Source organism: Merops nubicus, unplaced genomic scaffold (assembly GCF_000691845.1).
Source record: "Merops nubicus isolate BGI_N331 unplaced genomic scaffold, ASM69184v1 scaffold12684, whole genome shotgun sequence".
Classification (NCBI taxonomy): Eukaryota; Metazoa; Chordata; class Aves; order Coraciiformes; family Meropidae; genus Merops; species Merops nubicus.
Window position 1 is genome coordinate 16,747 of NW_008606262.1, and position 15,318 is coordinate 32,064.

A 15,318-nucleotide genomic window follows, 5' to 3' on the forward strand; every position below is an offset into this window, starting at 1 on the left:
CAGACAGCTGGTGATACTGTTAACACAGTCACTTGCATCTCATTTGTTCTCCAGTAAGTTGCTTAAAAAAAATCTTTCAATGGTCATTCAAAAATAGAATAATTCAAATGTGGACGAAGGTATTTTCTTTAAATAATGTGTTTTAAGAAGGGCCAGACTGAGACACTCAAAGTTTTTGGAAGATACAGATTCATTTACTGTGGGATTGTGTGGACTCTGTAGCTCACCCCATACCAGGACAAATGAAGTGACTGCAGTTTTCTGATACTTTGGGTCATTTCTGTGACTTCTCTACCCAAATATCCTCCTTGTGTTGCCGGAAATATGCAAACACCAACCATAATGTACTGGTTTAGATAGCATCATGTGCACCTAAAAATCCATTGTGGAGGGTTGGAGCCATCAACTTCCTTTGTGTGAGTAAAAGAAGGAAGGAAACCACAAAACATCAGGTTTCAAAACTATTAGTGGGCACAAGCTTTTAGTCAAATATCCTTTCAAGCAATGTCAGATTTTAAGGAAAAAACCTCCTCTGCTGAGTGTCTTAGTCTTATTTTTCTCTTCATTTGACAGTACTGGATGTGCAGACGTGATTCTGATGAAGCATTAGAAAAAGGACAGGGCAGGGGAGGTTAAATGGGTGGTCTGGAGGCAAAAGGAAGTTTTGCAGTGTCTGTAAACATGCTCATAAAACAAACCAGTGTGTTATTTCAGGCAGATGTGGCTCTTGTCTTGTGACTCCTTCTCAGTAAGGATGAATGGTGATGGGCTGCTGCTGAGCCTGGGCACACCAGGTGCAGCCAGCCACAGCCACAGCTGCAGGTGCTGAGTTTGGGTTTGGAGAGCAGGCAGGGCGAAACCACGGGCTGGTTGTTAATGTGGGTCCAGGGGACAGTGTGGGACCTTATGGAATAAAAGGGTAGTACTTATTCTAAATGACACTTATTTCACACGCTTTCAGTGTCCCCTGGGTCATCTGCACCCAGGCACTCAACCAGCCAGTCTGTGAGGCGACACCAGTTGTCAGGGCCTGGCACAGCTCCTGTGTTCTTAGCTCCTAAAAACAAACTCTTTTCTGGATGTTCCTTTTATACCCCCTAGGGATGTCAGGATTTTTAAGTGAAAGGCAAGATTCCTGCTTCTTGTTGTTTTCTTTATCAGGATGTTTTATGGTACCTCTCCTGTCCCTCCTCATCTGTTTACCTTAGCTTGAGGCTTCAGTTCTTTGCCCACTTGCTGTCAGGTCTTTGAATGAATTTAATTCTGCAGTGCCCTGTAGCAAGTAACCTTTTTATTTCTTTAACCCTTGTTTTTGTTTCATCTAATGCTTTTGCACGCACATTTTCAATCATGTTCACCGCCCTCAAGATTTCTGTCACAGTACACTGGCCTGTGCCAAAAAGCATCGCTCTCATCAACATCCAGTCATGATTTGGAGACAGGTACTGTTCCTCATAACCAGGATGGCCACCCTGTTTCCAGGAGGCAGAAAAGAGCTGTATGGATGTGAACCACAAATTGCTACCTGCTGTCGGGGCCAGAGAATGGCCTAGGCTCTCTGTTACTGATTGATAACAGCCGTAACTGTATTTATGGTAAGAACTAAGAGGACCAGGAGCTGCCTCACGCATTTTAATTGCTGCAAGAGCTGCCAAGTGATGTGGGCAGTCCCTGGCTGTTTTGGATGATCCCAAGTGGATTTCCCCAAGACCAAAGAGTTACAAATGTGGCCAGCCCCAAACCAGCGTGGATGTGGGACAGTTTGTGCTAGACACTTCAGTGGTCAAGGATTACATGCTGGCCCTTTGGTCTTTATTCATCAGTAATGAGCACAGCCAGGATGTATTGTTCCCAAGATCTCACTGCAGGTAACTGTGATATACATGATTCCTCCAAAACAGATGAAATTTGGGTTAAATTTTGCATTATATTCCTTAAAATCTAGACCACTGTTGCAATACAGCTTACCGGGAAGTTACTACGGAAATAAAGACAGAACACTGTTCAAATTACTTATGAATTTGTATAGTTTCTATTTAAATTTGTAAGGCATAAGAAAAGAGTATACAGATTTCATTTTGTAATATATTTTATATATATATGTATGCATTTGAAAACACAAAGTAATCGTTAGTAGTGTAGGAAGGGTGACTGCTCAGCTATCAACCCAAAACAAGACTCCACAGTTGAGAGTGTGGGAAGGGAAAGGCATTGTGACTGTTCTCTAAAGGCAAACTAAAACTGCACACTTAACATCGTTTACAAATAACTGTGATGATAGCACATTTGCATCAGAGCTGTGTAGTGTGTAAGATGAAGACACTGCAGCCACAATATATCTGACACTACTACCTTCAACTAATGCTTTGTTAGAAAGCAAGCATATATTTGACATGGGCAAGGACGAATGACTAGTCTGTAAGAGTCTTTTTGTGGATATAAGTGCTGTAAAGGCTGTTTTTAGCCATTTTCACATCTCTTTTGTACACACAGGCAAAATCCATCAGAAGAAGCTTCCAGGTGACCCTATGACTAAAGCATTGCACCCGCTACTCCTGTGTGCTTGCTGAGGGCCTGCTCAGCAGAGAGCAGCTGTGGACAGGACTTTTCACACTCCATACATCTCTAATAGTGCACTTCCTCATGCCTGGTGTTTCTCACCAGTACTGACTGCCTTGAACACAGGCTCATGCAAGGCTGGAGGGATTCATTTAATCCATCCCCTGCCTAAGGCAGGACGTAGGTCTGTCAGGTTGTTCCTGATAGATACCTGTCTGATCAGCTTTAAAGCTCTCAGCCATGAAGTCCTAACAGCTGCCCTGGGAAAGCCAATATGCTGGACCTCAACTCAGAAAAAGAAGTATAGAAGGACTGTTTCTTTGTTAGAGTGTCTCCTCCACTTTGCTTTCAAAAACCAAATGAGAGTCATGGGAGGATGACAAAGAAATCCTACATCAGTAGCTGAGGAGATAAGTTTACCCATTTCTTCTGTCTACACTGACAACCAAGTCTCCCCCTCCCTTGTCAAATAACTATTATCAGATAGTCTATAGGCCAGCAACAGGCTGTGTTCCTCAATTTGGGAACATTAGGAGGGAAGTTTGATGGGTTATGCATCCCTGAGAAGGAGAATGCAGGAACTTTAATGTATGTATTCATTTTTTAATATGAAAGAAAACTCACACACTGTGAAAAGGAGTTGTTCTTCACTGACCTGCCCTGCAGGTCTCTAGCACAGAGGAGAGGGCTTCTGGGATGTAAGGTGTGGTCCCACCTACAGGCTGGCCTCTCTCCCAGGTTAACCAGGGTGCTGCATGGGCACCAGCTGCTGGCTTATGGCCCTGCAAGGCTTGCAGAGAAGCAGACAGAAACCCTCACAGTAACTGTGAAGTTTGGCAACAACTGTGAAACAGAGATCAGAGGCAGCAATAATGACAGCTTGAATGTGTGTTAGAAACAGGGCTATTTCTTCTCAAAATTCAGAAATTTATCATAAGTCACTAGTCTGTAATATTGCTATAATTGTGTGACCTACACTGTTTCCCTAACTTCGGAGAATGCTTCAATATTGACTGATCCCTCTAACTTGGAATGCACAACAGACATTCATGTGTGCAGGCATCCGTACAGACACACAAACGTACATATACATAATTTAAGAATGAGCAAATAATGCTACAATCATTATAAAAGAAGGATTGGCCAATAGCAGAAATTCAAATTACACTGCAAAATGTACGCTGGGTTTTTCTTTTTTTCCATCTTGGCTCTTTTTCCATCTAAATCTCAGAAGCAAGAAAGAATGGAGGCATCTTCTGGTTATTTCATTCTCTTTGCAACATCCAAATAAGCATACTCAATTTCTTGATCAGCAGGACAAGTGTTTGTGAATTCATCTCTTGCATATGCATTGTTCAAGTATCTTGAAATCCCTGTCATTTCAGGTGGAAAATCAAAATTTCTATATTTTTTTGCAACAACCTTTCATTGAAAGAAAGAAGAGAAATATCATTACACACATGATCTGGAAAAAAAAACCCAAATGTATTCTTTATGCACGTCCTTAATTTTCAATGTGTAAGTCTCTCATATGCAACGTAAGGGGAAAGGACAGGGAAAAACAAGAAAAAGAGAAGACATGGGATGAAGAAAGCTAGCTAACAAGCTAACTCACTTAAGAGGATTTATCTGGGATAAATATTCTTCTAGAGCTATGCAGAGCTATGTGGACCAGTAGACTATACCTGGAACAGATACAGCTTAAACCAGCAAAGGAACGAGCATAAACCAGAATTAACAGAATAATCTTACAGAAATAAACTGGCCCATACTTGGATACTTTTGCTGAAACAGAAAGGAAGAATTTAATTAAAATACTAAATTTCAAATGGCTAGCAAAAACAACTAAGGGCCAATACCTAATGCTTCCCTGCTGGCTAGCAAGGATAATGGGATGTTCATCCTCCATCATCCTTCAGACATTCACCTGACATAAGGTGATTCTCCCTGTGTTGGCTTTGTTGGCCCTTGCTACCTCTTGAGCTTTGCTGTGCCTGAGCTGGGCATGGGCGTGGGCATGGGCTCCTTCCCCTGCTGCTCTCCAGGATAGGTTCAACCAGGACACCTCTGAGGAAAGTTTTCACTTGTGGAGAAAAAGCAATTCAATCCTCTTCCTCTGACAAAATAGTGGCCAGAAAGGAAACTTTCTGAAGGGACCTTGTTTATTTGAAAACAAATTCATTTCCAGTGTGTCCATTTCTCTTCCAGAGCCTGTTTGGCTCCAGAGTAGCCCGGGGACAGGCTGTGATGACACCCAGACATCTCAGTCACCAGGACTGTTATGTGTGCGTGGATGCTCCCCAGCCTTGCAAGAAGAGGCTGGGAGCCTTGACCGGAAGGCAGTGGGTAGTGGCTGCTTTGCCAGACTTATCAGTACTGGTGGTGATATCCAGCAAAGGAAGAGGTTTGGATTAAAGGTGCGAGAGGCAGGTTCAAATTTCAGCTTTTCCCGGCTTCTTGAATTGGCATGGACAAAATAATTTAGTCTTACCGGTCCATCTTCTCATGTGCTTTGCATACAAAACGCATATTATAACAATTCTCTATAGCACTGAATATGGCACTCATTTCATACTGGTGGGAGGCGTGGCGAGTGCAGTCACAGCCCAAATATGAAACCAGATATTCTAGCTCCAGAGTCATCAGTGTGAGGACCTGCCTAGATGTGCTGTAATGAAATGGCCTTGTGCATTAGTAGTCAGTGTCCCTGCACAGCGACTGTGTGGCCTCAGAATAGATAAAGGATTCCTCTGCCTTTTAGAAAAGGACTTCAGCCTCTGCGCTGCCCTTCTCTTCAGGAAGCTAAAAAGTAAATGCAAACCTTGATTATATGGAGCTTTGGTAGGAGGTTGCAATCCGCTAAGGTGAGCTCATCTCCATCCAGGAATTTCCGGCTGGAAACAGTGATCTCCTCGGTGCTGTAAGCATCAATTTCATCAGGCAAGGGGCTATTTAAGTAGTTGTCCAGCTTCCTCAGAGCTTTAAGCAAAGATTTTTCCAAATCTAGGTTAAGACAATAAAAAGGTCATTCAAGCCTGTACCAAGGTCTCTCTGACACCAGGCAAAAGGTGACTCCTGCATCCTGTCTCCTGGCACCAACCCAGCTTGCAGACACTCGGCCATGCCAACTCCTGCAATTCCTTTATCCCAAGCTTAAAACTTAATGCTGGGATAAGAGCTCTAAGTAGCTAAAGGGGGTTCTGAGAAAAACCAGACTGGGGCTGTGTTACCAGAAATGGCTCCTCAAACACCTCTGCAGTGTGCTTTTGCAGAGCAGCCCTGAAGAGGGGATCTGCCTTCACAATGACTTACTTCGGGAGCCACAGGGCAAATGCCTGCACACAGGCAGGAGAGCAAGGCAGGGAGCCACGACAGCAAGCCAAGGGGACGCTGCTTTGGGCTGTATGGGAAACCAGCCCACAAGTCCTGTGCTTTCAGCTGGACGCCCAGGAGTAGGGTCAGGGCAGCATGGGCTGGCAAAAGCTGGCTGGGGTTTTAGTGGGCTGGTGGTGCCCATGTCCCACTGCGGAGAGGGGAGAAGGGAAGAGCAAAGGGAACATGGCTGAGGGCTGAGTTAATGCATGGTGGTAGTGAGGGTCCTGCTCTAGGGAGATGTGCCATGGGGCTAGAGCCTTCATTGTTTACAGAAATGGAGCAGAAACTGCTGCACTTTCAGCAGAGCTGTTGGGAAGATGCAGTGTGATGGGCTTGAGAGCTGAAGAAATGAGGAGGAGGTAAGTGGGGGCTTCCAGGCTGACAGTAGTACCTGCATAAACTAATTTTGAGAATCCTCACATAAGAGTGAATAGGTGCAGATTTCCACAGCCTTTATGCTCTGGAAAATCACCATTTAACCTAAGTCACAAATGATGAAAGGACTACAGCACATACTTTCATTAGCATCTTTTCTTGGGTTCTTTATGAATGCAGAGAATTTTGCAAACACATCATTTCCTGCAGAATTAGACTCGGGGTGGTTTGGTGCAAGTTTAGGATACCTGAGGAGTTAAAAGAAACAAAAAGAAGTTATATGACTAGCCTTTATTTTCATCTCCACTAATTATTTAATATACATTTTTTGCACTGCAGAGTCACAATATATGGCTACACAGGGCTCTCAAAGGGAACCATCCTGAAATAAAAATCACTTAGCAAGTGCAAATTCAAACCATAGTTAAACCATGTGGATGACCTCCTTTTTCTGAGGGAGACAGACAACGACTGTTCACACTGCAAACACTTCCCAAACAGCCCAATGCCTCTGCCAGTCCTCCTCCACTGGAGGTGAGGCTGCGTGGAGCGCGGAGGGAGGTGACAATGAGGTGGAGGGAAAGTCCTCCCACTAGCTGCTGCCTGTGGAAGGAAAGTTCCACCAGCCTCCTCACCTGGACTGTGTGTGAGCAAGCTCAGAGCAGCCAGTCCAGCAGCTGCTGTTGCCAGGGGCAGGTAGGAAGGGAAAAGTGGAGGAGAGCAGCTGCTAACCTAGTGTAAGTCAGGTTCAGCTGCTTGAGAAGGGAGGTTTGCAGAGGGGGCTGCCCTCCTGGGGTAGAGAAGGTATGTGGGTGGGGACGTGACACTGCTGATGGTGGGACAGCAGGGTTTGGGGCGAGGTGGGAAGAGTTGGTGGGGTAGGGAAGGACAGGTCCAAAACCTAGACCCTGTTGTGTCTTAAGATGGGCCCACCTGGCCACTCAAAATGAGCCCCAGCAAGCGTCCTGTGCAGGAGGCCTTCACTGCCATTTTCTTCCAACTACCTGCTCCCAGTAAGCATAATTATTTGTACAGTGTGAAGATGGAAACCTCAAACAAACACGAGTGGAGGAAAACCAGCGAGGTCTGTGCAGTGGCACGCAGGTTTCTGCACATGCCTGCTGCAGCAGGGTGCATTTTGTGCCTTGGCCATGACTGTGGTGGCACAGCACTGAGCTCAGGGCAAAGGTGACGGCAGTGGGGAGTGCAGCCAGTGTCTCGGGGCCACACCAGGGCCACCCCATGCACGGTGCCAGGCTTCAGCACTATTTCACACTAGTTACCCCTTCCTGCAAGCTCCACCACTGCAGCCAGACCAGCCCCCCACTCACCCCCCAAGCCTCCCACATGCAGTTATGACTCGTGCAGCTCATCAAGGGTCTGACCCACAGAAACTGAGGGGGTTTGGTGAAGGGTTGTGGGGGGCTAAAAGCAAGAGGAGTGGCCAGGAACACAGTACCGGGGCGGTGCTAATTTTTCTTCCAAGAACTCCTCAATCTTATTGACATCGGTTTTCACTTCACCATCAAATGTCATGAAGGGCGGGTTTGTTCCTGGGGCAAGGTTCTGCAGGTCAGCAGGCTTTCTAATGGGAGGAAAGAGATGGGGTTAATCACAACAGGAGCCACACTTCTAGTTTCTACACTTCATTGCAACAAACTGTTTCACATTTAAAATAGCAAACTGCTCTACATCTTTCTTACAAAGTAAAACTTAAGTTAGCCACCTCACAACTGGTGGTATGAAAAATCACTAGCCTGTATCTGAATGTGCTCTGAAATGCTTAAAAAAAACCCTGAAACTTCCGTGTTACGTTACAGAGACCTACTGCAAAGCAGATAGGAATCTCCACTGTTTCCGAGTTAGTCCACTTTACACTAGTGAAGCCGAAAGAGGAATCGGGCATCCAGATAATGCCAATCCACATAATGCCAAGCCACGGTGTGCATTTCAAGTCTGTCTGAAGAGAGTCACCCTTAAAAGTCACCATTTTGGAAAAGTTGGTCTGAAGAGAACTGTGGTTACAATCTCACCTTTTCAAATCCACGGTTGTGACATTAAATATGACACCTTTTAGCCACAGAATCATAAAGAGACGCTGAGAGAATGGGCAATTTCCAATACTTTCCCCATCACTGCCAGCCTACAATTAGAAAAAAAAGGTTTACATACATCTATGAAAGTAGCAAATTTTGACAGCAGGTGCAGTAGCAAAGCAGAAACACCAGATCTTCAATGAGTACATGTAGCATGCTACTCATCTCTACTAATACATATTTTCATGCAAAGTTTATTTATATCCTTCTCCAAACATGCACATAGATATGATAAAGAATCATGTCATCTGGGGGACATAGTTTTTCATTAAAACACATAATGAATATTGCCGTAAGTCAGAAAACAAAATTGAAATCACAGCAGTCCTTCCAAAGGAAATAGTATCCACCTCATTTGTCTATGTGGACATAAATCTACCTAAGTCACTGCAAGATTAAAACAAGTTAAATAAGGTTATGATCACAGGGAACAAATAGAGATTTACCAGCATAATTGAGATGTAATGCCTGGAGTACTTAAGGGAATAAACAAGATAAATCAAATAAGAATTTCAAACTGAACAACTGTGGGGGCCTTAGAGAAGGAGGGAGGTTCAATGGTAGCCTTGCTCCCGCTGAATCCACTCATCTCCGTGCTTTGTTGAACTGAGGACTAACGAAGCACAAGTGCTGCATCCCCCTGGCTAATCCCTCCTCATTAAAGACCCAAGGATACCACTTTAAGACAGAGGCATGGCTGTATCCAAGTCACGTAAGCTCTCTTTCTGTGTGCCCTTGTAATGATGGTCTTTCATTTTTGTTTTCATAAACAAATCAGTGTAATGCTCAAGAGGTGCAACTCATCATACACGTAGCCACAGAAGCACTGTTCTGTGCAATACAATATACTTTGTATTGCACTTTGTTAAAATGAGGCACAGAGTCTTGCATAGTTGCTATTGGTTAAGTTAGACTTCACACGATGTAGTTAGAAATGATCAGAGGTCTAATTCTTAAGCCCTTCCTATGATTCTCCTAAAGTGCAGTTTTAAAACTTAGATTAAATGTAAGGGTTCAGAAGTAAAAAAAAACCAGGTGTAGCATCTGCTTAGTTAACAGGTTAGTTCATCCAAGTTTGCAGACCTTATAACCAAACAACACACATTAATGAAACCAGTTCTGCTTGCTCTTTCACCTTCCTCAACACTATCAAATGAAGTTCTCCATAAAGAAACATTGACATTGGATTGCTTTACAACACTCACCTTCACAAAGAGCTCTATGTCTGGAAATGGGCACCTGGTCTGGAGCAGGCAGGTTTCTGCCATGGAACTTGCGGGATGCATGAGGAGGAAACCTCCTGCAGCTTGATAAAGTGTCTTATTCTCCCTATCAACCCCAAGGATTCTCCCCTGATAACTCTCTTGCCTCTGGTACTGTGACAACCATTGGCTTTCTTGTTGTGAAAAGCAGAGTAGCCTACTGACTTCAACACTGCCAGGGGATGAAAACTTTTAGGAATGCTAAAACAGCTGGACTGTTGCATTAGAAAAGTCATTTCGTAGGTGGCAAAAATTAAAGCTGATCAAAAGCTACTATTGTATTTTTCCTCCTACACAGGGCACTGCTTTCCAGTTTCACCCATCCCCCAAAGAAATGGGAGGTACTGTGACCCCCTGGCACTAGCAATGGGCACCCCCACCCTCTGCCAGGCTGCACTGAGAGAAGTAGCAGCCAGGGGCCATCATTTCGGATGTGCCACGTCTGGAGGACATTTGGCTATGAGTTGGCTTCCACCAGCTCCCTTCCAGCTGCCCCTCACTCTTTGGCAGTGGAGATGCTGCTGCAACTGCTTCCTAGCCCCCTTCCCTCACACCAGCTGTGCTGCCAATAGCCAGCTGTTCACCTCAGATGAGCTCTCAGGGAATCTCCTTGAGTGGGACACTGAGGGGACAGCAGCCCAACCTGGTACCAACCTGTGCTTTGGTGTCTTAAACAGTTTGCTACAGAGGGACTTCAATCACTAAGCTAAGTCAGTAAAGAAATAATGTTACAGCAACAGATTGCTATAGTTAGCTCTGTGATCAAGAAGAGCTATGTGATCAAGAGTGACAGCAGGGTGAACTTTTCCTGATTGATTACTATCTTCTGCTGGCCATGAAACACTAAAGGAAACGTGGCTGTTGCTTTGTCTTGTCCCACATCACCTTGGTGACAGTACATTGCAGGAAGCCAGATGCAGCAGCCCCAGCCTGCTCTTCTGGGAAAAGATCCATAGGTAGAGTCAGAGACCCAGGTCAGGACAGATGTGTTACCATGACACACACAGGCACAAAGTACTTTAGGACCCAAAGTACTGGGTCCCAGTTTGTCCTTAACTGGAATGACATACAGGCAATCAGGAAGGTGAGGGATTGGCAGCCCTGGAGATGGTACAGAAACAACCCATGTCTTGTTTCTAAGTGGAAACTTTTTAATGTCCATACCTAGTTGGGAGGAAAATCTACTACCGCTTTTCTATTTTGCAATGGATAACACAACAAACAGCAAATCTCTCAGCCTTTTAACTTTGTGTCTCTCACTCTGCCAGCAGTCTTTCACAAAAAAAAAAAAAAAAAATTGAACACTGTGGAATTGAATAAAATGGGCAATTAAGCGTCACTTATCATAGCAGTGGTGTGTACAACTGAGGTGATTGATTACTTGGTACTTTTTGACTACTTTTATGGACTAGTTCTGATGGTGTTAAACACGCCAATGAAGTTCAAAAGGCACTTGACCTTCATGTACTCTGCTGTCTCTCCTCCCATGCTGCCTACAGGGGACATTAATAGAGTACTTCTTTCTTAGCTGTGTTCTGTGCAATGCAGGTACCATGGTCTCTAGTGAAGTGCTGCAGTGTTTGCCCAGCTTTTCTGTCTCCAGTGGTTCTGGTCAGCACTTGCCTTTTAGAGCAGAAAATAAACTCACAGAGACTAGGATGTGTCTGCATGAGATTCTCATGCAGCCATGATCCTTCTCACAGGCTAAGGAGAAAATCTTCTGAACAGTTTCCTTGTCATTGGTGCACTTTGTTAATATAAATCTATTCTAAAAGCCCATGCTATCCAGGCTGTGTAGTACATGCCAAAATCTAAGATGGGGCCTTGTCCTTGAGGGTTGCTGTGCATGGAGTAAGAATGACAGGCAGATCTTTGGGAGCTACTCAGTCAAAAGCCCTGGCTGCTCAGGTCCTATGATAAAGGAGGCAGCAGCTATTCAGGTAGGGAAAACTGGGAAGCTGGTGAACCACACTGAGCTTTAGGAACCTGAAAGTCATTCAGTCCTCTGGTGCTTGAGCTCTAGGTGAGAGGTGAAGGGAAGAGAAATCTCTACATTCACCACGCCAGGGCTGGTGGTGGATACCTCCAGGTTTCCTTCAGTTCTGCAGATCTGGAGGCAAATTATAGTAGCCCACACAATAGCACAAGCAGCGATTAAACCTTTCCCTTCTGCAACAGTGACCAGCCGTCTGAAGCGACTGCGAGACCTTGAACGCCAAATCTGATTCAGACCTTGACATGCTTTGACCTGGCAGCTCAAAGACACTAACTACAGTTTCCTATAACATCTGCTGAAAGCCCAGAATGTGGATATTTTGGTCTGCTGCAGAAAACATGGTGAATACATCTACCTAAAATGTTTTCAGGTAAATCCTCTTGAATTTTGGCTTACAGGTGACAACTCTGTCCTCTTAACTCATCTCATCTAATCCGTGGAGCTACAGTTCCTGTTGGACATAAAAATGTCAATGACACATGTCAAAGGTGTTTGTTCCAAGTTTCCAAACAAAGGGTTTGCCATGATGACACCAGTCACACAAAAATCATGAGCTGGGGCAGTGAAATAGCGCTATAGCTGTGTATCAAGCAACACAACTATAGCTGAAGTACGCCACTATTGTACGATGATGTACTTTCCAACAAAGCACAGAAGTGAGAATGCGTGTCCACACCTTGCCTTGCAGAGACACCATGCAGCCATAAGAGAACCAGAAAAGAGTGCAGCGGTGGGCACTGCAGCCTGGGAGAAACATCTCCTGGTGTTTTTCTCCACAACACCTTCGGAGATGTGTAACTTTGAGCTGTGCTCAGTACACGCACCGAACTTAATGACACTGTTGTGCCTGGTGATGATGCAGGGTGAAATCTTAACTCCGGTGGAGTCACCTGCAGTCTCTTGCTGTTGATTCAGTGGAGGATTGTTTTTCCAGACCGGTTATAATCTTAATAACCAGGCAAATGTTGCTGTAATTGTAGGTACTGCTGCAGGCAGGCCTCCACCTGCAATTGTGTGACATTCTCCTAACATCCAGATCTAGTGGGTGAAGTGAAATCCCTAAAGCACAAAGCTGGGTTTTATGCTCTTTTGCTGCTTAAATAGATGGCTAACCAGTGTCTTGAATAAGCCGCATTTACGTTTTAGTTGTGATTGGTCAGGAGGTCAATATGCTTTTTCTAGTAATACTGGGATTTAATGAGTTCATTAATCAAACAATTAAGGCAGCCGTTGCCGCAGAGGAGAAGAATGTCAGGCCCTGCATGGAAGCTTTCATGCAGAGCCTCCACAGCCCTAGGTGTATTGTGACAGTAGTGACTTACGACAGCTCTCCATAATCATGTGCCATTACTTAATGGAATCATTAGCCTACACACCCTGTTTTCATTCATTTTTCACTGCTCCACACTCTTTGGTCTCTTCTGTTGTTGTTGTTCTGGGTCTTACTCAAAGATACTGGGAAAGAGAAAAGCTCTCCACACTATTCTTTCCACTACTGTTTAAGCCCGTGGGTAGGAGCACCACCATGTATTAGGCTAATTTCACTAGGCAGCAGGATCTTATGCACAAGATAAGAGAGTCCCAAAAGAACTATACTCGTTTCTGGAGCTGCTGCTGCCACCTCGATTCAGCAGCTCTGCTTTTCTGAGTGGCCTTGAAGAGGTCACTTGCTTCCACATCCTTATCCATAGCAAGCAGATAATTACAGCAACTTTACTCAGGAGTCACACACTGTATGTCATTCTTAAGCCAGTAGTTTGGGCCCTCCCAGAGCTGGAGTTGCTCTGACCTCGGAAGCTGTGGTAGGAATTTGTTTTGTAACTGTTTTTGCCCAAACATCTTGGGAACCAAGTTTTTGAAGGTTCTTCTATTGACCTCAAATGTTCTGTGCCTTCAAAATTCTGATGAGTGGAATTTGTTTTTCCTGGACTTTTTGTTTCCTTTTGAAGGTTAAGCATGGAAGAAACAGTTCAGAAGTAGCACAGAAGACTTATTTCTTTTCATATAATTATCTAATCCCTTTGAAACTACAATAAAAAGAGAACAAGGAGCATAACTTTTTTTTTCCAAAAGCTGAACTCCAATTCCATTTTCTTTCTTTGACATGAGGGAGCTAACTTGCCCCCTTCCCCATATTTATGCTGGCTAAGAGACAGGTTTATCCAGCATGAAGCAGAACTGCTGCCTACTGGGAGACAACGAACCATCCAGCTGGGACCAGCATCTTGGATCTCTCCCTGCCTGTTCTGCTGAGCTAGCTGTTTCAGGCCGAACTGGGACTTTCCTCCAAGTTTCTTTATCCAATTCTTGACTATAAGGTGGGTTTTGTGTGCTCTTCCTCCTCACACCACACCAACAACTCCCCTCTTCTTTATCACAGTGCATTTGATCTCCTGTCAAAGAACAGGAACCACAGCAGCCAACTCAGAAATACTCCCTGAAAAGCTACAAGGAGTTTGCAAGCTTGGGCCACCTGTGGGAAGCAGCTTGAAGGCTAGGTGAGACTTTCAAGACCAACAGCTATTTTCCTTTAATTCGTTCTAGAGACTCATTTGTTCTGCACTGGCTTGGATTAACTGAGCCCACTGCACTCCTGCCATCAACTCTTGCCCTGAACAAAGCCCTGCAATGCCAGCCTGACAGCGGCAGCTCCTACGAGTAGCTACCACTGGCTCCGCACACGTAGCAGCAGCGCAAGAAAGGCCCTGGGGCAGACAGCCCTACTTCCACTGCACCACTGGGACCAGCCATTGAACTTGGCTGCATGATGGCTAAGGAGAAAGAGGAGAGGAGTCCTCAGTGCTTCCCCTTTCCTTCTCACTCCTGAGAGGAGATCCCACTGCCCTCAGGTTTACCGTGAAGTGCCAAAGCCGTTTGATTAAAGAGCAGTTTTTAAGATCACAGGCAGAAAGACAAAGGGAAGCAGTAGGGCTGCACTCCCACGCTCCCACTAGGAGAGATCTCCTTTGGTCTTGGCAGTAAGTTATGAGAAGCACACGGGCTTGACTGTTCCTACACAAGCAAATGTCTGTCTTCTAGACATAACCATGTTCTGTTAGTATGCTGTGACAGATATATTGTTTTAATTTTTTTTTTTAAAGTATCTGTTCCTTGAGGGTACAAAGTGTGTTTTATATGCCTGCTACAATATTCATGAAGATTCTTATAGTATTGCAACATTGGAAAAAAAAAAGACAATTGGCAGTATTACTTCTGTTATGAAAAAAAAACCAAACCAATTACAAGTCATTTTGGTTCACTGAAGGCAACTATAATGCTCTTAATAACATAAAGTATTCTGTGCTAGGCACAGAAGCACCACAGGCATGTCATTAAGGTCAGATCACATTCAAATCAAGGATTCTGCGAGAAAGAGCCAGATTACCTGGAATCTTCTCTATCTAAGCACTGTGTTCATTTGTGGCCTAAGGCTAGGGCATGAACACCCAAACGCTGAATTTTAGAGAACTCTTTGATGCCACCTACTGGCCTTGACATAGAGAACTTGACTTCTGCTCTTGAAGTGACGACCAATGGCAACCTCGGATGTTAGCACATCTCACTCATCAGGAGAGGTTCTGCCTTGCACCACTTGTAGAACAATGCCTTGCTTTTTGCTAAAGAGAGCCTTGAGAGTACTTGAGATGCCAGAATT

General features: G+C 44.6%; 1 protein-coding gene across 1 annotated transcript; it reads right to left on the minus strand.

The window, feature by feature from the left end:
• Positions 1–3,556: 3,556 nt before the first annotated feature.
• Positions 3,557–9,673, minus strand: LOC103772261 (chloride intracellular channel protein 6-like). The gene is made up of 6 exons (XM_008939587.1): positions 9,611–9,673; positions 8,343–8,452; positions 7,769–7,894; positions 6,451–6,557; positions 5,381–5,562; positions 3,557–3,981 (listed from the first exon to the last, which is right to left on the minus strand). Exons 1-6 carry the CDS (start codon positions 9,671–9,673, stop codon positions 3,820–3,822), a joined length of 750 nt encoding a protein of 249 aa, XP_008937835.1. The 3' UTR covers positions 3,557–3,819.
• Between the last annotated feature and the right edge of the window lie 5,645 nt (positions 9,674–15,318).

What these genes read in the sequence shown, in the direction of transcription:
- LOC103772261 (XM_008939587.1), bottom strand. Translation starts at nt 9,673, where the DNA reads ATGGCAGAAACCTGCCTGCTCCAGACCAGGTGCCCATTTCCAGACATA. An exon ending in AAGAAAAGATGCTAATGAAA is followed by an intron (nt 5,563 to 6,450) that starts GTATGTGCTGTA and finishes GTCTTAACCTAG; the next exon opens with ATTTGGAAAAATCTTTGCTT. An exon ending in CAAAGCTCCATATAATCAAG is followed by an intron (nt 3,982 to 5,380) that starts GTTTGCATTTAC and finishes TTTCAATGAAAG; the next exon opens with GTTGTTGCAAAAAAATATAG.